General features: G+C 35.1%; 1 protein-coding gene across 1 annotated transcript in view; it reads left to right on the top strand.

The window, feature by feature from the left end:
• The window catches only part of LOC131543086 (gamma-aminobutyric acid receptor subunit gamma-3), a 120,629-nt gene extending 99,316 nt beyond the window's left edge, over positions 1–21,313 (top strand). Inside the window, 6 exon segments of the mRNA XM_058780309.1 lie at positions 7,034–7,171; positions 11,121–11,273; positions 12,071–12,084; positions 12,086–12,125; positions 15,296–15,501; positions 17,136–21,313. Coding sequence (XP_058636292.1) covers positions 7,034–7,171; positions 11,121–11,273; positions 12,071–12,084; positions 12,086–12,125; positions 15,296–15,501; positions 17,136–17,414 — 830 coding nt within the window. The 3' untranslated portion in view covers positions 17,415–21,313.
• The last annotated feature ends 6,244 nt before the right edge of the window (positions 21,314–27,557 follow it).

Raw genomic sequence — 27,557 nt, 5'->3', positions numbered from 1 at the left:
GTTTCCAAGCTTAGATTAAAAAGGCAGTCAGTAATATTGTGAGCTGAACAAAGGGAGGATGTAATGTTTAAAATTGAGCAAAACACTCAGACACCAATTATAATGCTGATCTAGGATGGAATCAGTTCATTAAATAAAGTGGGAATTTTTAAATGATGATAGGGACTGCTGTGATTACCTTTTGATCATTCACCTCTTCTGTCTGCAACAGCTCTTTCTTTCAGCAGGCACTAAAAGAGCACATGCTGATATCTTAATACCTAGATGTCTGAGGAGTCAGTGAGGATTAATGATTAAGTATGGCCAGGAAGTGAAAAAATGTCCTCAAGCAGAACTAAGAAGATCATGTTAACATGTAGAAAGGTATATTACAAACAACAAAAGTTGGTGAAATTAATGCCCAACCCTCAATAAAAGCACAACCCAATAGTCAGGTTGCTGAATATTGGTTTAAAATTGTAGTTAACCCAAAAATGCCTTCCCAAATTTATGATTTTCTTGTATGTTGTGCATAACCTAATTAGTTTGTCAATTTTTCCACACTTCCAAATTTCCATCAAACTTTTGAAAACTAGGTAATGCCTACAGTATGTATGTTTCTCATCGTTTCTCACATTGAATCAATAGCTGCGCTAATGTGCTGTCATAAATTAAGATCTAGCTCCTTTGAACCAGGTCAAGAGATCCTGATCATGTCACGTACAGAAACATGTAGTAAATGGCGTGGGAAATGGCATGGAACATTTGAAGTCTTTAAAAAGTTATGAACCACCACTGAGATTTTAATCCCTAATCAAACTCATCTAATGAGAACCTTGGCACAAACTCAGTTCTTATGCAAGCCAGAGTCTGGCAGCAGACCTACATAGTCAGGATTCACAAGTCTGGTGGGGCATGACAAAGTGCTGAAGGAAAGTGCTGTACCATTAACTGAAATCCCAGAGAGAAATCCCCAGTGCTTAAAGAGGTGTTGGATGTGATGAAGTCTCCAAGAGTTATTTAATCCATCCAAAGCAAATGGTGCAGTTCAGTGGTTTAGTACCAAAGAGGGATGGAAGCATTCAGTGTTGCATAGACATCCACTGGGTTGCAGTTCATGGGTCCTGGCTGGTTTTCGGAGCCCTTGGGCGAATCATTGAATCTGTTCTTTTACCTCAATTCTATATAAATGCTTTTCTGAGCCAAGACTACACAAACAATAGTAATGACAGTCACTCGTGAGGATTAGATTTGAACAGGTCAGTGTTTTTTATAGTGTGATTATAACCTTACTCTTTGATTTGGCCATTTGAGATGGAATGTAATATGCCACATACCAACATGTTTTTTTCAGAGAACTGAGGGCATAAAGTCATTTGTATTTATTATTTAATGCAGATAAACATTAGCAATAAATTCCACAGTCAAAAAAGGGCGAACAAGAAGTGTTTGACATTACATATTACCATAAAAATAATAACTTCCTTTACCAATGTACACATTTACAAATGTTTACCTCAGCTTACCATCTAAATAAGCAGGGAAATTTCTCAGCATTTTCTTCCCACCTAATTTTCTTCCTGTACAAAGTACTGTTAAGTAACTGACATTTTAGACTCAATGCCAGTTACTTTGTCTGTTTTTGATCCTCCAACGAAAATAGTTCCAAGCAAAGCTGCAGCTTGTCTCTGAGCAACACACAGGCAGTGTTTTATTCCTAAATGTTTTGGCCTTAATTTTGATAGAACAGTGACCAGTGAGAGGAATCGAAGTGGGAGAGAGAGGGGGGCAGGATAGGGAAAGGTCCACGAACCAAGACTCGAACTCTTGTGCTGGCTATCAGCTATCAGCACTGAAATGATTTGCATTTTTGAATGAAAAAGTTGAGTAAATGATTCAATGACTCGCTCATGAAGCGTGTAACTGAATTTGGAACCACATGAATATTACTCTTACTATTTTAATCGTATCTTTATATGGCAGGAATAGTCAGTGTAGTACGCTAATGTGTGATTCAGAATTCTGCAAGTCACTTAAATTGTTCCTTAATGAATCAGCATGTTTGAAGGAATCGATATAATTAATGATTCCATGATTCACTTATTAAGACACTTGTCACTTGTCACTGGTATAACAATGTAACCTGCAGAAAGAGGCACTGAATATACATAACCTTATATATTATATTTGCACTAGTTCCTGCAGCCAAAATGATATTAAGATTACCTCTTTTGCAGCCAGGGTGTTTTTCTGATTCATTTCCATCAGCTTAGTTCAGCGTAATGGCCTTTGGTTTTTGTAGAGGTTTGAACTGACTGTCTGAGTGGGTTGTGATCAGTTGTCTATTGCCTCAAAGCTTTCAATCTTTCCCTTTTTGAATGTTTACTCTTTTTACTGTTTTTTCCTTGCCTGTGCAGATTTTTTTTAAACTCTACTCTTCTTGTGTCCTCTGCATGGCCCACAGCTACACTGAAACCCATCTGAGACACCCAATTTTTAGCAGGTCTAAAACACTCCCATTCATCCTCAGTCACCATCACATTCAGTTTCTTCTTTAGTACTTAAGGCCAAATCTGTCACACCAACCCTGACTAAAGCCATTGTTTTACCCATGTCTCAGCTGGTCTGAATGTGACTTTGTGTCTGTGCATATTCATGCTAATGTTATGTAGCTGTCCTGATTATTGAGTGAGGAGGAGATGATTTTGCAATCGCCTTTAAAAATGTGTGACTAAAGAATTTAGTCGCTCTGCTTTTGTCTGTGAAATATAAAGCTCCACTCTGCTAGATGATTCCCCACATCTCTGTATCAATGGTGTCACTCAAGATTATTTTCATTGCTGTATTTCTCTCTCCCCCCACATTTGCTCATCAAATAACAAAAGATAGAGCTCATGCTGATTTTTTTAAATTGTATTTAGAGCTGTTATTCGTAAAGACCAAATGTTTATTTGAAAATTATTAATATCTCAAATACTGACACAATGAGGGTATAAGTTATATAAGTATGTTGTTTATGTGATTATTCTCTTTTTATATATCTTTGGCATTTTACCATATTAGTGTTATTAAATTCTTGTTACCATAAAACCAAAACCAATTTTTAAATGTTTTTGAAAGTCTCTTTTTCTCACCAATTCTGCATTTTATTTGATAAAAAATATAGTAATATTGTGAAATATTAACTTTTTGTTTTATTATATGTAATAATTAAATGTAATTTATTTCTGTGATTGCAAAGCTTAATTTTCAGCAGACGTTACTTCAGTCTCCGGTGTCACATGATCCTTCAGAAATTATTGTAATGTGTTGATTTGGTGCTCACATTTCTTATTATTGTCAATGTAGAAAACATTGAAAATATTGCTGCTTGATAATTTTTATTTTTCCAAATTTCTTTCAGCCATTACACATTAAATGACCAAATTTGACAAGACTTGTGATTTTATGAAATATTTGTATTTCAAATAAAAGTTATTCTTTGAAACTTTCTATTCATGATTTCCACAAAAATAAGCAGCAAAACTGTTTTCAACACTCACGGATCATGTGACACTGAAGACTTGAGTAATGAGTGCTATAAATTCAGCTTTGTCATCACAGGAATAAATTACATTTTTAAATATATTACAATAGAAAACAGTTCTTTTAATAATATTGTAATAATATTTCACAATATTACTGCTTTTACTGTGATCAAATAAATCTAGCCTTGGTGAGAATAAGAGACTACTTTCGAAAACATCGCTAAATCTTAGTGATTCCAAACTTTTGAATAGTAGTGTATATATCTATGTCAGTTGTTTCTGAAATTGTCCATTATTTTGAAAGGAAGCAGTTTAGCTCTGACAGAGTCCATTCAGGGTCTGACTGTCTCTGCATCCTGTCTGGTTTTAGCCAGTCTCAGCAGGCACGAAAGCAAACCAGCCAGCTCTGCATTGAGGGTATTAGTATTGTGCTCTAGTCCTGCACCGATAAAAACCTGATAAAGCACCTCATGTGTGGACAGGACTCTGTAAACTTTTTTTTTTAAGTGTAACGGTCAGTTACTAAATACAAAATCATGCTATAGAAGGCAGTAAGGTGGAAGTACATTAACAGTTTGTGTGTGTGTAAAATCATTAAATTTTAAACAAAGATCAATCTGTTTATTCTTTACTTATTTGATTGTATTTCTGTGGGTCGTAAGATGAGCCATAAATCTTTTTTGCCCACCTAACCATGGCATTCTCATCTGACGTGGCGGACAGAGGCAGGATGTATAAACTGAAATGTATGGCTCGCATTTAGCCCTTCACAAATCAATAGTAACCTCCTTTGTTGATGAATGATGAAATTACAAAGTTATTTGTTGTGATACCAAGGCTTTCTCCACACACCCTATTAGGTTTAAATCACATAGTCCTCCTCCTGTTGCCGATCTTCTCACCATCACGGGAAGCTATTGCATGCTGTGATTCATCAGCGCCCCTTTCTTTACCCACTGAGGCCAATGGTTGGTGTTCTGGTTCCCATGGCGATGGCTATTTTTTCCTCTGATTAAGTGGAATTTGCTTGTATCCTTTAACCCAACATGACTTAAGGGTTATACAATAATGAACCAAGGACAATGCAAATGGGAGAGACAGAGACAGAGACAGAGGGTGGCAGGGCAACTGTTGGGATGAAATGGAGCAGGAGTGTATCTTTGACACTGCCCATGGATAATTATCAAAAGAAATATAAAGAGATCTCCACTTCCACACAATGAACTGAATATGATATAAGGAGAACAGAAGTGTGGCATCAAGCTGGACACAGCAGGTTATTTTTATAATATCTGAGGAACAAGGAGTTCAACAATATGATTGAAAAGCAAGTGGTTTAACTGGCAAGGCATTTAGAGTTTGACAGAGGGCATGTACATATAATCCAAAAATCAAAAATTGATATTTCCTACTAGCACCCTAAAGCAGATTTTAAGTTTTGCACAGTATTGCATGTCTTTAATTAGGTTCACTCATATGATTTACATCAGGGTCACACTATTGTTCTTGCAATTTAAACCATTCTTTTATTTAGCAGTTAGTTTCTCATGAAGTCCATCCAAATTACTATTAATTAAATTGATTTACTTGCCAAAGCCAATTTTTATTTTGAATTTGGCACTTGGTGAGTATCCATTTGGACCTATATACCACTAAAAGTGTTTCATTCAGCAGATTTTAGTTTAGTTATATTTATTGTTTGCAATTCTACCAAACAATAATACCAAATATACGATTATGAAACCATTCTATTTGATACGTTCAGACACTCAATCAATGATAATACAATTTCAGCTCTGGTCCCCTGGTACCCTTAAAATACATCTATGGAGGCTGCATCTATTTTACTATTGTGTACACAGAATTTTAATTGAAACTATTTTGCTGATCCTTTGTAACCTCTTTATGGCTGATTGAGCCAAGAAGTTGTAAACTTTATTCAATACACTACTAATTATTTCTCACAGTTCACAGGGATGGCACAACGGGATTTACCCAGGGTAAGGATGAGGATTTTTCAGCTTATTTCTGTGCCAATTAATAAAGTGATTTTTCCATTTCCTTTAACCCTATACATTTCTACTGGATATAGTTCTTGCTAGTGCCAATTAATAGGATTGTGAATTTAATGAATGTCTAACAGGTGTTTATGAAACTCTTAAAATACACAGTAGTAGTTGCAGCATTGGGTCATATTCACTTCAGATCTCAATCTTGTTTTGGTCCATACTATGAAAATAAATAGGGTCAAATGTTGCTTGGACCCCAGTCACTATCCCTGTAAGACCCATTAAATGTTTAAGCAGGTGAAAAAAGCTCAAAAAAGTGTCTTGATTCTATTATTCACTGGTGTAAAGTGTCAACTGTTTGTGGTCAAGAACATCTTTATTGGTACTTGAATGCCCTCTGCATAGACCAAGGAGAATTTTAATGAAATTCAATTATTCAAAAAGCATCTTTTATCTTTTTCCACATTTAGTGTTCTTAATCTGGTAAGAGAATGACAATTAGCACAGATTGCTATTAGGCTTGATTACCATTTAACTGCACAGGTCATTTGTGTGGAAATCTAATTGTGCTGTTTTATTAATCACAGTGTCTGGATGAAGTACATCCACGCACTTATCAAAGAATACTCTCTAAGAAATATTAGAAAATCTTGGACCATTCTTGGACATTGTAGAACATAAGTGGCTTCAACACCAGCACTCTTGATGCTTAAAGGGACAGTTCACACAAAAATGAAAACATTATTTAGTCATCGTCATGTCTTTCCTAACCTGAATTTCTTACTTTTTTTCTTTTTTTATTACTAATTTTGAAGAATTATTTCGGTCACACCGAAACATGGCATTGGAGATTTGACTCAAAATAACAATTCGTTCATGAATCCAGCATTATTTAATCTCTTATTAACTCGCCAAGGAGAGGCACTAATCATGCTTTTTCAGTGAATAATGATTTAAATATCTGTCTGTTTCTTTAGTAGATTCATACATCTTTTTGTAAAGAAAATTCTCTTTTTGTGAAAGAAAGTCATACAGTTTTGCAACGACACAAGGGTGACTAAATAATGACAATTTAAATTTCTGGGTGAACTATCCCTTTAAGGCAGAATTTTTAAAAAGAGCGTGAAATATCATTCACTTAGCAGTACTTATGAGACATGGATAATCAATGCAAGAGCAGCATCAGTGATCATTTCTAAGATTAAAGTTCCAAAGGCTCAAGAGACCGCTGATTCAAATCTCTTTTCTGGGCCACAGGTTGTACGCGAGAGACATACATCTCAAGGTTGGGTGTCAACATCAAGATGGATGCTGTGTATAATCGAACCAAACTTCTCATTTACTTGTTCTCTCTCTATGCCTTTGTCTTCCTTGTGCCTGTGATGTGCGTTTTATTAGCATGCTCTGGGCTAGAAACAAATGCTGCAGTTCGATGCCTGACACTGGTCTGCACTCAGGCATCCATCATAAGTGAAGGGGGCGCTAGGGGTCACTGGCTTATGCTCTGTGTAATTACAGATGGATACCCACGAGATGAAATGATTTACAAGTGGAGAAAGAATTCGGTGCAGGCGGCTGATCAGAAATCATGGAGACTTTACCAGTTCGACTTCATGGGCCTGAGAAACACCACAGACATAATCAAGACAACAGCAGGTAATTTTTTTTCTGTTGTTGTTGTTTTTTGCTCTATTAATTGTATCTAATAGGAGTTTGATTATGAATAAAGTATAATTATTTTTGGCTACTGATAAAGAGAATTGTTAGAAGGTTCAAAAGTCTCATGCTCAATGGTTACATTTGTTTGATAAAAATTATAGTAAAATAGTAATACTGTGAAAAATTAATGCAATTCACAATAACCATATATTCTATTTAAATATATTTAAAAGTGTTATTTATTCTTGCTGTGGCAAAGTCTTCTGTGTCACGCGATACTTCAGAAATAATTTTAATATGCTCATTTGGTTTAAGAAACATTTCTTAATATTATCAGTGTTGCAACAGTTGCGCTTCTTAATATTTTTGTAGAATCCACTAAAAGTTTTATTAAATGATTAATAAAAAGCTCAAAAGAACAACATTTATTTTAAATAGAAATCTTTTGTAATAGTATATTTACTCACACTTTTGATCAATTTAATGGTCAGTAAAATAGCATACATAAAAAAATGAATAAAAAAAACGTGACCATTTTCATAGCTATATATTTTGGGGCTAGATGTTTTGAGGCCAAACTTTTCTAACTCAACCACTTTCATTCAACCTACTATGAATAAAAATGCTTAGTATAATATCTTCCTTTAATTTACATTATTAAATTATGCTAAACTAGCATTGACCTATTTCCTCAAGCAACTACCTTTACATCCTTTTTAATGTCCTGAATTCATTGCACCATCGTATTTTGTGGCAGAAAGACATTTGCATTTGTTTAATGATGGTTTTACACTCAATAGAAGCGATCAGATCAGCTGAAGATGATATATGAGGTTGTTTCTCTTGACAGTATATTTATCAAATTATATGCAGCTTTTCTAATATGTTACCCCCTGCAGTATAATAATGGACCCCTATTAAGATTGAAAACTCTGGGTCAGAGGATTGTAAGCGGCTGAAATGTCACTTCAGTTAAAGCACTACTGTACATACACAATTGGATGACATTTTCTCAGGGCTTAGTAATTCTTAGTGTGAACATGGTCAATGGACTGAACTAGAAATTTTATATCCTCATATTCAAATACCAAATCTGTTATACTAGGATGGTAGAGAATGGCATTTTTGGTGCAAATCAATGTTATTGATTTTGCATTGAATCAAAGTTATACGGTAATGTTTCATATTTTCAGAGAGAGATCATTTCAAAGGACTGTGACGTCAGAAAAATAAACAGTGCATCAAGCTTCAATAAACTTTTTAAGATACAGATAATATCAACAAATCAATGTTAGATAGAAAACTGTTCCTATGAAGGCGTGAACTACAACCTAGAAAAGCTGATTTGGGCGTGTTGTAACATGGCTAGCAATTTTCAAATTAGCAATACAAGAGATCTGTTTGTGAGAACTGCAGCACAGCATGGAAAAATGATTTGCAATATGTGGGAAAAGATCAAAAGACATAGTACAGTTTAATTTTTGTTTTGTTCTGTCTATTATTTCACACACTTATTTCACACTTTATTCTCAGCCTGTGAAAATGGATAGTGACCTGTTTATCACTATGAAGGAAAAAAAGGCTACAATGAAAAGTGAAAAGGTTTTGTTTAGGTCTTCAGTAATGATGACTGAAAGACTATTGCTGCATCCCAATTCGCATACTATCCATCCTAAATGGTATTCGAAAATATAATTAGTATATCCCAAATCATAGTATGTTTTAAAAAGTATGCCAAAGATTCCCGGATGGTCTATTACGTCCGGTTAGATTTCGAAGTGCAGATCGATGCACACTCTATTGCTAATATCGCCCACAACACATTGCGCTGTGGATGAGGGTTCGATTAGAACTACAAACACACATAAAAAGTGCTTTAAAAAAACTACAAACATCGCAAATATGCACGACCGATGAACAGGTAGAGAAAGGCGTTTGATTTGAGTGATAAATAATCAATGTCTAACCTGATGAAAAAAATATTTATTTAATGTTATCATCCACTTTATATTTCATCTGCAGCAACACTATGAACTTTTATAATGATACGTTTAGTCATTAACTTTTAAATGCATCATTATGCAAAACACATGAGCAGAGTTCTCGGCATGAAAGACCTGCAATGTGCCTCTTCTTTTCTCTCAAATACGGTAGGAAATCAAATTAAACAAAATGTAGATGATGTTAACTGTGACAAGATGATTGGCAGGGCAGTTTAAACAGTTACAGGATGCATGTAACTAAGCAACAGAGCGTCCGTTAAAGACGCAGCTATGACGAAGTAGTATCAAAGAGACTTTGGTAATATGTCCCAAAGCGTGCCTACTATTCTGCTACATACTCAAAAGTATGCACTTTTTCTTCACAAAAAGAGTACATACTTTTAGGTCATAGTATAAGTAGGGGAATTGGGACGCAGCAAAAGCTCACAATATCTGTACAGCATGAAAGAAGCAAAATGGTTTCAAATATTTTAAAACTTTAGATATGCAAGAACAAGACTAACCTGTATATTAGCATCGCTGTAGAATCTGTTGAACTGAGAGATTTTGCATTTAGCATTTTTCAATACTTTAGATATGTCCCTAGTATTTCATCTGAATACTTAAAATAGGTTTGAAATCTGGATATCAAGTGTTAATAAATTCTAAAGCAATGCTATTAAATCAGAGTGAGTGCCAGGATATTTCCAAGGTCATGGTCAGCTTCTTACAAAATATATATAAATGAAAACAGACAGGAGGGCTTTTCAAAGAAAATATAAAGACAATATATGACCTTCACATTTCAGAAGTATTACACTCAGTTTGTCAATGTACATGTATTGTATACTTAAAATTTAGTCATTTTAAACCATCTGTTTGAGACTAGTGCTGTGTTCGATACATCGATACGACGATGTATAGTCACAGAGATTTGACGATATGAGTATCGATACAGCTGGCCCTGTATCGATATTGTGGCACGTGTGCAGCAGTGGATAAATTGCAGCATTGCCACTGTGGATAAACGCGCTTGCTTTCTGAAAACACCGGTTAGCTTGCAGTTTAGCGATCTCCACTTCAATACTCTATTATCAGAAAAGTGTAATTCATCAAGTGTTCATTTATGCGAGAGAGGGAGGCTGTTTATGCATGTATGAATTACCACTGTTTTGCCGTGTTTCTCTATTAACAGTGAAGCTGTGGCTTTAATTCCTTTAGAGACAATGATGTTACTAGCTCCATGTTGAGAAAGATAATGTAGCTCTTGAGCGATTAAGCTATTTAGTTGATAAAATTGCGGGGCAGCGCTAAAAAGTTTGTTCCTGGATGTCTGTGTGCGGCCGCAACGGGATCTGTGTGCGTTAGATACAGTGAAGACAGCGCATTAGTTTACTTTCGAACTCTTCTCATTTTTATTTTTTAAACGTAGAGAGTGTGAATCATTTGTATCATTTGTGCAATGATAACCTACCAGCAATGTAAAGAAGATTTTTTTAAATATATTAGAATGAGTACATTACAATATAAATTTATTAGAACGAGTACATTATTATTTATGGGCATAAAAACAAGATGCAAACAATATGAATTTTGTACCTGGTGGGGAGTGCCCAATGTAAACATGAAACATATGCCATTAACTATATTGTACAGTTATTGAGGCCCTTCGTAATGCAGAGGTCAACTGCCTGCTCAGCCTATAGTTAGAAATGATAGTATGCAGTGTTTAATAAACAGCTGTTTTACTAAATTCTGCTGAGGTGAAATTCAGTGCAGTCCTGTATAGTGATATGTATCGTATCGTGGCCTCTGTATCGTGGTATGTGTCATATCGTGACTTTGCTGGTGATACACAGCCCTATTTGAGACAACATTGTTTCTCCTCTTCTTTTTTTTTTTTTTTTAGAGAAAAATACTCATGCACACACGTTTCATCATTTTTTCTCTCTCTCTCTCTCCAGGTGACTATGTGGTGATGACTGTATATTTTGACCTAAGCAGAAGAATGGGATACTTCACAATTCAGACCTACATCCCCTGCATACTTACTGTGGTTCTCTCTTGGGTCTCCTTTTGGATCAAAAAAGATGCAACTCCAGCCAGAACAGCACTAGGTATATGCAGTAAATACAGATAACTGATCCTTGTGTTATTCATTCATATGCAACTTGATGTTTGGGTTTCTTTGTCTTTAAATAGGCAGTATTAAATACACTGTTTGTGAAGAAAATTGTGATATTTAAAGGAATAGTAACCCAAAAATGAAAATGTACTTGCCCTCAGGTCATCTAGGTTTTTTTTTTTTTATTAGAATTTTCACTTTACATCACTCGTTCATCAATGGATCCTCTTTAAATGGGAGTCCAAACAGCTGATTAAAATATCACAGTAATCCAAACAACTCAATTATCTGTTACCATCTTGTGAAGCAAAAAACTTTTTTTTACAAACTTTGTTTGTAAAAAAAAATAAATCCACCAATAAGTTTTTTGTTTGTTTGTTTGTTTTTTGTTTTTAAATTCAGACTATCACTTCTGACTAAAATACAAATAAAATCTGACTAAAATCAGTGGTTTGAACCATCGGTGAGCATGTGATTTAAAATTTCTCCAAATCTTTTAAGAAGAAACAAATTCATTTGTATCTTGGATGGCCTGAGGGTGAACAAATTAAAATTTGGGGGCAAACTATTCATTTAATAAATGTTTTGTTTTATTCGTTAACCAAGTTAACATATTATGAGAATGAAATACAGTTAAAGTAAAGTATTTGTCTTTATATTTTATTACATATGCATTTTTATAAAAGGAAAATCAGTTTTTTCTTTTTAGTGTGTATTTGTTCACATTCTTTCATGTTTCATGAAAGCGCTTCATCTGCTTTTTTGTTGGCTTTACTCATTTCTTTATAGTTTCCTGCTTTGATTAAGTCCATGTCCTGTCCTGGTAAATGTCACTTTTGTCAAGGTAATTTTTTCATTTTTCATCTTTTTTATTATTATTATTTATCAACGAACTTCAGTTATGCTTGTAGTTTTTCTTTTATTTTAGTGTCTTTGTTTAGACCATGCTATTTTCTTTTCATTTTTCCTCATATTGTTCAATGAGAGATCCACATGTAAAGTACCATGCAACATAATTTAGAAAGGCTTTTAATCTGTCCCATGATGTAGCTTGATTAGCTTGCCACTCTTAGTCTGTCTTGTTTGATTACCTCTGAACACACCACAGATCAGTGTGGCCTGAGATGGTGTTCCCTCTGAGTATTCTCAAGCTAACAAGCAGGATCAGTGACGGTCAAAAAAACTGGATCCTAGATTGACATAAATTGGTTATCTTACACCGATCCTATAGCTAAATGCTAAGAAAACTGGAAGAAAAGGCCAGAGCCCTGCACAATCTATGTTTGGAAGAAAAGAAATAAACTGGCAACATACTCTGAGAAGGAAAAAGAAGGATGAATGCAATTAATCTGTCTGACAAAAGAAGTCATTACACCTTCAGTGGAAAGAAAGGGAGTAGGAGAAAAAGTAGAGATTTGCTTTACAGGCATCCAGTTGATCGATGAAGTCCAGAGAGAAAGGCAGCCAAGATAAAATGTGGGAGAGAGAGAGAGGGCTTGGGCTCACAGCTGTGGAAATGTCAGGTTAGAAAAGGATGTGACCAAGATAGAACACAGAAGAATTGGCAAGGGGTCAAATAGGTCAGTCGGTCTTTTTGAGCAACTTTTTGTTGCCTAACCTGAAAATGTATTTCATTTGATAACATGTACTGCAAATGAACCGCTTTTGTTCATAGTCTATACATGGCCAAAAATGAATATGGACACACTCATATGTGCTTTTTTATTTTGAAACCATGGGTGATAGGGATAAGAGCCTCCCTTTTCTGCTATAACAGCTTCCTCTCTGCTGGGAAGACTTTCCAAAATGTTGGAACATGGCTTTTGGGATTTCCTCCCATTCAGACGTGAGAGCATCAGTAAGGTCAGGCACTGATGTTGGGCACAATCATTGTTCAAATTTTTCCCAGAGGTCTTGGTGTCACAGTGGTGTTCAGGTTTAGGCAGTCAGTTTGGTCTATATTCCCCGCCTTGTGCATAGAAGCATTAGCATTCCCATAAAAAAAAAATTATAATAATAAAAAATATAATTTGCTTAATACTGTATATACCTGTTAATGGGTTTAACTAAAATAGCGAGACCTGTTAATTAGAATAGAGCGTCAATGTACTTAGCATGTAAGTGCACAGTGCATGTATTATGACTAAATCTACTTGACTATATTTAGTTATAGAAATTAATGTAACTTTATAGGTCAGTTCGCGTAGAATCTTCTGCCCAGTTAGTGACTCATTTCAATAAAATTCTAAAATCTAAAAAAGAATTAGAATTAGATATATAAAATAAAAAATAAAATACAATACTATTTAAAAGATTGGGGTCATGAAGATATTTAATCAGCAAAGATGCATTCAACTGACCAGAACTAAAAGTAAAGACGCATATATTATAATGCTATAAATTTCTGTTAACAGATTTCTGTTTCTAATAAATGTTTTTTTAGACTCTCTATAGAATTTAATTATTATATATTATATGGTATGTATTTCTGAGTAATATTCATTGAAAGAATACTGGGAAAAAAGTACAGTTCCCACAAAAAAAAAAATAATAATAATTTAACTTTGCCATCACAACAATAAAACGTCCATCAAAGGAACATTACATTAAAAAAAAAAAAAAAAACATTTAACATTTTAGAAAAGTTATTTTATTGTAATAATGTTTCACAATATTACTGTTATATATATATTATTATTATTATTATTATTAGATTATTTTTTATTTTTTTTATTATTATTATTAGATTATTTTTAGCAAATAAATGCAGTCTTGGTTATCATTAGAATCTTCATTCGCCCGTCTTAACAACCCCAAACATTTAAACAGTACTGTTACATTAATGATAATAATAAAATATGCAATTTTTCACATTCAAAATGTCTCACTTTTAAATAGTTGAAAGGATAAAAAAGAAAAATGAAAATCTGAGCAGAGAAGTACTGAGCACATCAAATATCCGGTCTACAGTCGTTCAACTCTTCCCACCCACAAACCAAAAACCCTGGGTACCATCATTGATAAGTACAGGAAGTACAGCATTACAGTCATTTCAACATCCAGAGAGTTATGTCATTCTTATCCATCGCAAAAACAGACGAGAGAACTAATGATGCTAAAATGGAGCCAAGCAGTTCAGGAAAGAGTGCCATTTTGAAACACATATTTCATTCACAAGCTTTTCTGACTCAGGCAGGCAGTCATTTAACTAAGTGCCACTGTATCAGGGGAAGTCAGTCTAACAGGTGAAGGTAATCACCGTGGCCAGCAACGGCAGAGGAAAAAGGAATGGAGTGCGAAATTTCTGTCTGAAATAGATGAAGCTTGCTTGTTTCCATAGAAACCCTTGCAAAACAGGAGCACAGTCACTGGTTCTCTGAGGCAACTCTAAATGTCCATGCAAGAGTGGAGCTAAGAATGTCTACACGCTTCTGAGATTCTAGGTGTTTGTGTGGGTGGCATTTTTTTAATTTGCAGGTGCCTCTGTTCCTATCGAATACAAGAGAATGACTTTGGCATCTGGACAGGTGTCAGATTGAAAGAAAACAACAACATAATAGTGTTGTTTTTTTTCTTTCTGTTAAAAATAATAATATTTTGCTGTAGTGGTGGTTAAAGTATTGCATTAGTTTCTCTCATATTGTCATTTTAAAATCCTGTCTATGTAGAGCATTTCAGGGCAGTTCCTTTTCAGTTAGGATACTGCACTAGATAGGCAGCCTAGTGAGGCAGCTTACTAGAACACAGCTATTGCATTACACCTTTCCAACAGCTACCAGAGCAATGGAGTCTTAGATGGAACTTAATGAGGTCTGCTCAGTGAAATGGCATCCCATAATTTGCTTAGAGCCAAAAAGTAACAGTGTTTTGTATTCAGCAGAGATATCAAACTACATTTTACACATGCTTACAATGTCAGCATACACTTTAGATGATTTAGCTCATTTTTTTTTCATTAGCAGGCATTTCCCTCGTTACCAGGCTTTCCATCTAATATCCTCTTTTGGTATGCAGGAATAACAACGGTATTAACCATGACAACGCTCAGCACAGTGGCACGGACATCACTACCCAGAGTCTCGTACGTCACAGCAATGGACCTTTTCGTCACTGTCTGTTTCCTGTTTGTTTTTGCGGCTCTCATGGAGTATGCCACACTCAATTATTACTCCTACAGCGCTCGCAGTCGCAGACCAACCTGCAACAAGACGAAAAGATCGGTGAGCACCATATTCTGAATCATTTAAAGTTAGGAGAAAACTGTGCATCCTGTTCACACAATATGTAAGGGAGCATTTTCTTGCTCTAACAGGGGGCTCCTGAGTTTCTAGCAGTCTATCAAAAGATTCATGTCCAATATTTATATTAAAATGAATACTGAAAGCTTCCAAGGCCATTTTTAATACAGTACATTCAGCTAATCATGTTTAACATAGCATCAGTGTGCTTTAGCTTGAAATGAGAGAGAGAAAGTGGAATAATATAAGAGACATTAAAGTAGCAATGGTAGGGTTTAGCAGTAATCATTAAATGTATGTGTGTGTGTGTGTGTGTGTGTGTATATGTATGTATGTGTATGTATGTGTATATATATATATATATATATATATATATATATATATATACACTACCCATCAACTACCCATATATACTGTATATATACACACTGTACTACTGTTCAAAAGTTTGGAGTCCATAAGATTTCAAAATGCTTCTTGTGCAAATATCTCTTATGTGTACCAAGGCTGCATTTGATCAAAAATGCAGTACAAACAGTAATATTGTGAAATATTATCATAAATGATGAATGTTGGAAACAGCGGTGTATATATATATATATATATATTTATATACTAACAGCCATGATTGACCAATGTGAATCAAGTAATCTGGTATTGACATGTATGGTAAGTCATTAAATCGTTACTTTCCCCTTTCAAATAAATGAAATATCTATTCAGTGTGAATTGATAGACAGAAAGTTGTTATACTTTCATAACAATATAGTGATGTGTTATTACTATCCGGTCTATGCAGACAAAAGTCAATTTTCCCATGTGTTTGATATAGGCTATCTCTCCGGATGGTATGGTATGGAAATATGATTTCATTAGGCTGACGTTGTTAGTCTTTGGTTATGTGTGTAATGTGATGCTAAATTATGGTTGAGCAAGCACATCTTACTTTTTTATTCATTGTGTTTTCCGGTGGCAGTCTCCGCAGGTGAAATTTTCCCACTCACTCGCCGATCACTCATTTTGATTAGATCTTATCTCTGCTGAGAAGCAAGGATAATTACCATAGCAATTTTACACAAAACAAATATTACCCTATAGGTGATCTCACATAGATTATCTTTCAGTGCTGTAATTACCATGCTTTGCTAGTTATGTCACAATAATGAGATGAATAACAGGGAATAAGTGGCAGAAAACTGCTGGAGAGTTTTCAGTGTGTGGTCTAGAAGGGTTTAGAGGAAGGACTTAGACAACCATGCTCAGATTTTAAGGTCATTGTACCTGCCCGTGAGAGATCGATGCTGCACTTGACTTACCCACCGGAGAGAACGCTGTTAGTTCAAGTGAGTGGGAATCTCTTAGAAGCCACCATGATCTTATGTTTTGATTGACAGCCCACTCTGAAGGATTTGTTTTGCTCACGGCATAGATTAGATGCACTTCAGTTAAACTTCTGTTATTCTTTTGGGTGAAATTTTGTGTACAGTACATGCAAAACTCATCCAAATTTAGGATTCCAGTGATGATTTCCATTCACTCAAAATAAGTTTTTTTGGAAGCATACTGCAAAACAAGAGCCCTTAAAATTCTAAAAGGATGTTGTTTTTGTCCAACAGAACTACTCAGTACTGGATGTGGGTCCTCCTCCCACAGTTATCACGCTCAACAACTCCATGTACTGGCAGGAGTTTGACGATGCCTGTGTTTATGAGTGCCTGGATGGAAAAGACTGCCAGAGTTTCTTCTGCTGCTACGAAGAGTGCAAAGATGGAGCATGGCGAAAGGGCCGTGTGCATATAGACATTTTGGAACTTGATGCATACTCTCGTGTCTTCTTTCCCACCTCTTTCCTATTGTTCAATGTTGTCTACTGGGTAGGCTACTTGTATCTTTAGCGGTCCCACACACCTCACGACGCAAAGAACTTGACTTTTGGTTCTGTCAGAGCAGACACGAAGAACAGACTGAACCAGGACTTTTCAAGGTAGGGTAAAAATAAAAGTGGAAACCGGTTATCAGAGTTGAGCTGTGGTGATTCAAGGACTTCTCCAGCAGGAGATGAAAATGAAAAATGAGACAATGCTACAGGAACTGAAAGCTACAGCAGATACATCAAAACCCTTAAAACCAGGCTGTTTTTATATGGTCAAGGATATTGCCACAAGCTCTTCAAGTGGTTGCAATTCTCTGGCAGAGACTTTTGCCTTTTGTTCTTCAGGTACCAGGGAAAAAAAGATTCACAACGTTCCTCTCACACAATCTTGTATTTTTATGGGTGAGAGAGCAGCTGTAAGAAGTCAAGGTGCGAAAAATCCTTAGGCCAAGACAGCGTGAGAAAAAAATGCCTTGCATAGCATGTGACCCTCTGACTTTTGGTGTCTCTTACAATCCTGGTAGATCGTTCACTTGAATGGAAACCTGTCATCTAGCCATCAGTCAAAACCAGAGCGGCTTTCATGTAAGCGCAGCTTTCAGAGCCATCTATAGTGCCTTCCACTGGAGGAGAAGCCATCAGGCAGAGAAATCTTAGAAATGATGGCAGGAGCATCTGGTCTTGACTGACTGCTGATGGTTTTCTTTTGGAGTTTATTCGAGCTTTAGTTATAGTCATTCATTATTTTGATACATTCAACATGTCTAAACCCATGGTCACTGCATGTTATATGATATAGTATTAAGCTCTACCCTGAATCAGCACAATAATGACAAGAGAGTAGATCCATTTTGAAATATTTGGAATATTAATTAGTATGTAGACTGCAAATGTTTGCCTATATTTCTAGATTTTTATTGCATATTTTTTTCCAGACAAAAGAGAGGTTAATTAAAGATTAAATCAATATATTATATAGTAGATAATATTTTATTTTGAAATGTCTAAAATCTATTAGCATCAATCTATTAGTTAAAATTGCATGTATAGAATGGATCTTAAGTTCCATAGATTCTCACCCTTCAGTCCAGCCAGAGTTGACACAATAGTTGCTGTCCATGTCTACACCCAAAGGAAAGTGAGTGTCTCTGGTCATCATGGACACATTTGTATTATTTACAGATTTTATGATTTTGGACTTGCATCTACAGCCCCATCCTATGATATGGCAATACATTTGACATGTGCAGGTTGGGTATCACTGCATATACTGTATAGGATAGTTAATTCAAAAAGTACAATTCTGTCACCCTTTATTCACACTCATATACTGCACATTAGATTTCCCACTTATGGAATACAAAAGGAGTGGAAGAATGTCAAGGCTGCGCTTTTTCATGCAATGAAATTCGGTAGTGCTTTTTGAAAAAAGAAAAATCATACAGGTTTGGAACGACATGAGGGTGAGTAGATACTGACAGATTTTATTTATTTATTTTTTTGAGTGAAATATCCATTTAGTAATAAAAAGAAGTGTCAGAGTAATACTCAATCAAAACAATCAGTAACACTTTACAAATGGTTAACATTAGTTAATGCATTAGGTATCTTTGAAGTAACAATGAATAACATTTTTACTGCATTTTTTTTAATGTCGGTTTATAAATACACTGATGTTCATTGTTAATGCATTTTCATTCATAACACATTAACCTTTAATTTATACATGTTAAAATGTTATCTTACTGTTAGTTCAGGATACTCCATGCATTAGCTCATGTTAGTGAATTGAAAGTGTTACCAAACAATCTTCAGCACACTGCAGTAAGAAGCCCTACATGATCACTGTGCTCATTGCCGAACTGTAATTCACAATAAGAGTTGTTACTGTGTTGCCTTAGGGTCACCTGCACAGAGATACTGTGAGATGATCCATTAGAGAAAGACAAATGGATTAATATAAGGTATCTACTTCAAATTATAGTCATTACCAAAGGATACACTCTAGCTGATCTAGGCAATCTCGAACTCTTTTTTTTTTTTCCCGAACTATGATGAATTATTTTGTGGTCATGATCTTCACATGGGTAATATTTTAATGTGTGATGCACATCAAGGCAATATTATTGTTATTTTCTTCCTCAATGATTGTAGCATTTTGTTTTTTAATGGGACATTTTTCCATCTGATACCGCTGTGGTGGGCTGTGGATTCTACCATTCTGGCACCAGCTTCAACTCTAATACATCTGACCTACAGAAGGTATCAACATTTAATCAGTCAAGTAATTTTCCACCTGGGCTCTCTGTAACTTTCATCTTTGAAGTCACGTTTGTATTCGATTTCACCTTTTACAGGTACTCGTTTTAGTTTGTGCCAAGCATCTTTGTAAGGTAATCTTTTCGAGGATTGTCTCGGAGTCTGTTACTAAAGTTCTGATTGACCAGAAATGTGCTGTGAATTGCTGCCAAGCTGATTCTCCTCTTGCATTTCATAACGCTATTGTGATTTTTTTGTTGTGGCTTCTAGAGGGTGTCAATCCACTATTGACCTGTTTTGCGATTCTGTTTGATGATAATCTGTGAGTGCTTCAACATGTTGTTATTGCAGCTGTTAATTCAGTTTGACGTACAATAATTATTAACTGTTCATTTATAGTGGTGCTAGAGCTTCAAACTGATCATCATTAGCGGTTTTTGCTCTTCACTCCCAAGGAATCAGACAAATCTGACTTTGCCAAAAAGTCGTGTTAGTTACCTAAAGCCATATGCTGGAATTAAATCCAATTACACTGCTTTTTATAGTGGCCTAATAATGACATTAATTCCAATGACGAAGCACTCTGAGGAAGGAAATAGAAAATCTTGTGCATTAGCCCTTGATGTATTTCAAGATTATTTGGTCACTTTTTGTCACTGGATATCATTCTTCACCATTCAAGCCAGGGGGTCTTTTCAGTGCAACGAATATAATGTTTAGTTGTTTCTTCCTCACAAGGAGAAAACGATTTACACATTCAAGTGACCTTTAAGAGGGTGGATATGCTATCCTTAATAATATATAACATGCATTCACCGAACACTCAGTACTCCATAGCATCCTTCCCGCAGTCCAGCCACTGAGCAGACCGGATAAATCTGGTTCAGAATCAGTCATTGTTTATTTTGACTTTCTTTTACATCCTTGGAATTTACATAGAATTAATAAAACCTTCAAACTGCAGGTCAACCGTTAAAGGCTGAATGCCAAAGAAATCTCATTCACTGATGGCTCCCCCCATTAATATCGTTCATTTTTCTCAGTAATGTTGTTGGGATTTGTTTGTGCATTACAGTACAGTAAATTACACTATAATTCCTCAAAATGTCTGAAACCCTTTTGTTTCAAGTAGCAATCTTTGAACACATTAATGTCAGTGGCCTGTACTGTTTCTGGGAATCGTCTTAAAATATAACCACTGTACTGATAGTGATGATAATATTAATCATAAAAACTCTTCTCTCTATTGCCCCAGTCACGCAGACACACATTGTGCACCTCTTTTTCACATGAACACAACCTTTCATTGTAGATTATGGCTTTGTGTTTACAATGACAATTTGCTGTGTATTTCTCATGTTTCTATGGTTTGTGAGTGCTCACAATGTGCAGTGTTGTCAGTGGGGTTGTCATATGGATTTGGTAATAGAGGGTTTCTGTGAGTTTTTGGCCTGTCTATAAACTCATTTCTATTTCTCGTGCAATTTTCATATATGTAGTTCTTTTTATAATTGAATTGTAAAGTGCAGAGGTGAATCAGAAGATGTGAAATAAAACTTTGTTTTCTTTTTTCCCATTTCTGTATATCACTGCAATCTTACCTGCACTTTATAAGTGACTTAGTTCAATGTATTTACAAACAAATTAAAGGTATTTTGTAAGTAGGAGCAAGTTTCTTTGGCTAGCTGCAAGATTTGACTTTTCATTCATTCGTCTGTTTTTACCATCTCATCGAACGCTGTAATTAACGGTACATGGTCCAGCAGCTGTCAATAACGGCCACAGTACCTGCGTATCAAAATAACCGTTGTTCATATTCAGTGTTATCTGCCCAATTAATGGGATAGTGCACCCAAAAATGAATATTCTGTCATTCTGTCACCCTCATGTTATTCCTTTTGAGTTGAATCTTTTAAATGAATCGGTTGATTCAATACAGTTCTGAAGGCATATTCACATAACGACTGCTTTTGTCACTTATGGTGCTTTTGGGTCCATTTTAGTTTGTAACGATATGAGGGTGAATAAGGAATGGTCACTTTTGGGTGAACTATTCCTTTAAAAGCACTGGCCGGTAGAAAACAACATCTGCTTCTTGATGCAGTGCAGCTTACTCAGCAGTAGTTGGCAGATAAAACTGCATCTCAGCTAAAAGCAAACACAAATAAAAATGAAAATAAACAATGAAAACATCAGAAGCAGCAAGTGCGCAAAACTGGGAATCTAAAAGTAGGTTAATGCTGTTAGTGTTGCATACGCATCCACACAGGCCCTGCACTCTCAAAATAATTCATTGAGCATTACCAACCTTGAGAACGTAGTATTTGTGAAATGCACAGGGAGACGGGTAGATTTATTACATTTTATAATGTCACAGATCGGATTCCCTGGGCAAATGGATGGATGATACATGACGTCAAAATAAGAGATAATGATGTATCTGACATTTAATCTAAAAGACTGTCCCACTAAAGTTCACTAATCCTGGAGTGTCATGATATTGCATATTGTTAAATCACACTTTTTATGATATTTTGGAGGGAAAAGGCAATATCAAATGGCATTTGTAATATGACAGATGTTATAGAGGGTTCACTAACCATATAGGCCCTTGAAATTGCTTCAGTTTGAAAATGTTGAATGCTGTATCTCTTTAGAATGAAATCTAATACGGCTAACACAAATCCTCTTTAAATTTATTGATAAAGATAGCTGTTGCCGTCTAAGTAAAAATAAAATAATGTAGCAAGCGAATTAGGAATTCAAATGAATTTGAACACATGGAATTGGCTTTGTTTGAAATGTTCTTGCTGCCTCTATTCTGATGAGGCCTGAATCTCTCTACCACTAAACTTGGAATGGTTGCTATGGGAACATTGTTCGTTCTGTGTGTAATGAAGTGAAGCCAAAGATGAGAGATGACTGATTTGGAACTGGAGTGTCTGACCTACATTTTAACTCCTTGTCTAACTCGAATGCTGTTTGGCATAATCACTCAACTCTCACACAATAATCATCTTGCAGAGGTTATATCACATCGGACCATCGCAAACTGAGTCTCAGAGTCTCAGACAACTTTCCTGAATGAAGCATCAAGAGATTTGCATCTGATATAAAATTCAACAGATCTTGCTTAAATGTTAATGCTTAGAATGCTTTTTTATTCATTTTAACTTCCAGATTTTCTGACAAGTTTTCATGATAAATTTATCCCACTATAGGGGATAATGACATTATCCACAACCAGATCATTTTTATGTTAAAATATTCACATTTGAAAACAGAAATGAAGCTCCACCTTTTCATTTACTTTTTAAAACCCACAATTTTTCATTTTATTAAGAATAAGACCAAAGTGAAATAAAGTTCTGTGAAATATAATGATGAGGATCAAATCTCTGCTGCATCATATTCATTATAATATGAGCAAACATGTCCTCTGATGATCCTGCATTATAATATCGAACACAGCTCCATCAAACATTTTTGCTGTTTTTGCAATGAATTAATCACCAAAATGTAAGTTATTCTGCTCTGTTTGGGAGATTTAATTATCCTCAGGCAACAATATTAACAAGTCAAGTCCTTCCTATCTCAGAATAACAGCCAATCTTTGTTAACCTCATACATACTCCAAACCTTTGATATGTGCACTCACTGTTCCTGCAGGGCATTCATTTGAATGTATAAATGATTTTATCGTTTTACATAAGCGCTTTTTTCATGTCCATAACCTAATAACACCTAAATAAAATTTAAAACACAAATTTAAATTGCCCCAAAACCCTTTTCATCTCACCGTTTCAGTAGGCTAGAATTATGAATTATTAACTCTCCATTTGGCTTTTACTTTATGAAGTTTGTCTTAGTTTGTCCCAGAACACAGTGCAGTGTTTATCTAGGGATGGTGAATTTTTACCTTTTGTCATTCACTTACAGACCTAACAGTGCGGAACATTTTTTTGCTGAAAAACGATATACATTTTTTATTAAAGTATGCACTCAATATGAAACATTTATATGTCCTCATAACCCAGGTACAGCTAGGGTGTATATTTAATGTCTCAGCAAACTTATTTTTTATTTTTATTTTCATAGATATATAAAATTGCATTCTCTAAATGGTACCAAAGTGCTTTCAGACAAATGAAAAATCCGGAGCTATATATCATACAGAGAAGGGCACATGATATTACAAATGTTGACCAACCTGAGAATTTGAAGAGCGACTCCAAATGAATCAATACATCAGTGTTCAGAGGCCATACACAAATAGCAGATAAATATGACAAATGACCTGATTGCACTGACAGCACCACACAGCAATATTGTATCTCTGTCATTTGATTCAGCTGATTTTGTGATCTGGAGAAATATCATTCTAATGAAATGGATTTTAGAAAAATAACAAGAATTGCACTAGACTTGATTTTCAGTCGTATCTAAACAGATCCACTGAGTTCCTCTGATCAAATTTCAACAACTCTGTGATAAGTTTAGAAAAACAATTTAGTTTTAGCAATTTTCATTTTAGTAGGTAGCTGGGTTAATGAGGGAAAAAAATCACCCATAGAAATTAATGAGAGATGTCTTTCTTTCTTTCCTTGATTTCTTTCTTTCTTTCTTTCTTTCTTTCTTTCTTTCTTTCTTTCTTTCTTTCTTTCTTTCTTTCTTTCTTTCTTTCTTTCCTTCTTTTTCTTTCTATCTGATGACAGACAATGACTTTTGTTGAACACTTCTCTTCATTACTATAGAAAATTAAAATGTGTGTTATTATTATTATTATATATTATATTTTTTGCCATAAAATAAAGTTTAATATTTTAACATGCAAATTTTTTTTCTTCATGTTATTATTATGATATGTTATGTGTACATTCAAGTGCTTGAATACAATTAATGGTTACACTGCTTTACTGTATGTACTCATTACTGTATGTCAAAATTTGAAAAGACGTGTGTGTGTGTGTGTGTGTGTGTGTGTGTATATATATATATATATATATATATATATATATACAGTATATATATTCCACTTATATTTCTAACTACATATTTACAAGATTCCTCCTGTTCATCATCTCAGATATCCTCATTTGTCACTGACCCAGTTATTTCTATAATTCATCCATTCCATTCAGACTAACAGTGACATTACGTGGTCATTTTCTCTCCGTCATTTTCACTGTAGTCTGTTCCAGACTTCTGACACATGCTGCTGTTTATTTTGATGAAGCCTGCTTTCCAGATTGGGTGATGGATGTTTGTGAATATAGCAGGACAGAATGTCACGGTCTGTCTCTCATCTTTCCCATAACCAAGCATTCTGCCTCCACAGAAAAGCATGATGAAAGTCCATCAGCAGCAACAAGCCTCTACATGAAAGATGGTGCGGTGTTGTGTACGCTCCACGGATCCAGCTGAGCTATAGGCTTCTCCTCGATTAAGGTTATACTGCACCTCCTTCCCATCCCTTGAAAGCTTTCACAGTTCAGTTGCTTAGCTTTCCAGCACTCAGAGCCTTCATACGAGTCCCTCTCCTGTCACATCTATTAGAGGAGGAAAACATGACATTTGTCTGTCCAGAGAAAAATCTGCTCTAACAGAGTGACCAGTGTCACACAGGATATTGTAAAATGTTTCCAGACAAGCTATGTTTGTCTATTTGTGAATGAAATCTGGAAAAAGGTTTAAATGGATTCAATCATTCTCTATTTCCACATTTTGAACTCTATTAACACATTTTTAAAGCTTCAACACTTGGCAAAAGATCTCAGCATTGCAAATTCTCTGGGAGCAATCAATAGCTACCCTTTTTTATTTAGTGAAGTCTCAACTTGCTATTGTTACCAAGGCAACTGGGAAGACAATGAGCAAACTGAATAAAGTGATGTCATGAAAAGTCAGAACTGGCACATCAATTTCCTGTGAGACATTTTCATTGAGAAACATGTCTATAAAGGCTTGAGGAGAATTTTAGCTGACCGATTCGAATTACAGGCTTTGTGCTTTATTGAAAGCAGGATTTGGCGAGAATAATCTTTTGTTTGACTGGAAAGTTTTCATTAGATGAAATATTACCGTTCACATTCGCATAATTTCTGAAAGAGACACTATACTGAATTAAAGTGCTACTGATTAGTGCAGTAATAGCAAGTTGGAGGTGGAAGTGGAAGTTCATTGAACAAGCAATGTCATTATAAGCAAGCCGTAAAGCACAGAAATGATTATAGTCATACTTTCAACCATTATCATCTCATAAACGGGCCGAAACTAGTCCACTTCATAATTACATTTTAATCAGGAGAGTGTCTTTAGAAGTCCCTGTCTGAGTCCATAGTGATAACAAAAACAACACTTTAAACGCTACAATTTTCTTTACAGACCCTGCTGGTCTTTATTCCTCTTTATATCTTGTCCTGCAGAATTTTGTTCTATTTGCAGAGAGATAAATTATAATTTTTTTTTTCTGCATTCTCAGCTATTTGCTTCTGCTCAGGACTCCAGAAGTTTTCTCTGTCAATACTAATGTCAACAGCTTGACCCTCCGAACAACAAATGTGTATTTTTTTTTTCACATATAGCCCTGTGGTGACCAGTGGAAAGTGAAATCAGTAATGCCTGCACCTTCTGATACTTAAGCAATTTGCTTGAGTGTTATGCTTAATTGTTTATACTTTGCATCGTAATGGTTCCGTGGGAAATGTGAGCAATGATGAACCACCCAACTAACTCTCTCTATCTTTGTCTAATTTTCTCTTTCGGCTGTTGTTCGCTCAGTTTAGGACAATTGATCATTCTGCTGTACAGCTCACAGTAGAGGGCAGAGAGGCAGCAATTGGGACGTTCAGTAAAATGTCTCATGGGAATTTTCAACTGGAACCGTCATGGAGCGTAACAGGAGAAACAAAGCACACAGAACAAAGTGAATTGTGTTTAAATTGCTTAAAGTGAACGAATTGGCTTAAGTTTCAGGTTACATGTGTTGTTAAATTCATCTTTAGGAAATTTTTACATGAACTAAAATATATAAATGGGCAAGTATATTTTTATTTTAGTTATTAATGTACAGTGGCCTCACGTAAAAAACACAGTAAAAAACATATAAATTATTTTACATTAAACAAGAAAATATCAAACAAGTGGAATAAATTAATTTGTTTATTTAAATGTATTGATTATTTATTTTGAATTTAAATTTATTCAAACAAACGTTTCAGAAATGCTGTAGCGTCATATGTTAGCAGATGCCACCTGCCACCTGAATAATGAAATTCAGATATAAATGTGACTTGATGACAGATTAATTAATTAATTATGCCTTGTGACATTATAACACATTGCTACACTATGCATTTTAAATTCAGTTATAATTATTTACATCAAGATATAATGTATTGCAATGCACATTATGAATAATCATAATGCATTATACCCTTTAAAAACCCTTTATAATGCATTATACATAAAGGCTTTAAGTAAGGTGTTACCCAAAATGTGTGTCTGGATTCTATTTTTGGCCACTGTACATCAGCAATCGTTAATATCAAATGAGATATTACACATTATGGAATGATGTATTTCTTTGATCAGATAGTTATATGGTCATGTATGATGCTATAGTTCACACAGAGTGGTTGATGAGAAGGTTAACTAAAAGTTCAAACTGTACATAATTTCAAAGCCAACAATAGTGCATTGTTTCTTTGTATACGTGATTTTCTGATAAGAAATCCAATTAGGTTCAGGCAGAACCAGTCTCATTTCCCTTCCCTGCAATTACTTGATACATGTTTATAAATGATAAGCCTTTGTGATTGAAATATGTTTTAGTCATAGATATGCAAATAACTCATTATAGCAGTCGAGAGCAAGAAAGTCCTCTATCAGCTCTGATCAAACGAGG

Source organism: Onychostoma macrolepis, chromosome 06 (assembly GCF_012432095.1).
Source record: "Onychostoma macrolepis isolate SWU-2019 chromosome 06, ASM1243209v1, whole genome shotgun sequence".
NCBI lineage: Eukaryota > Metazoa > Chordata > Actinopteri > Cypriniformes > Cyprinidae > Onychostoma > Onychostoma macrolepis.
This window is presented reverse-complemented; position numbering and strand designations above follow the sequence as displayed.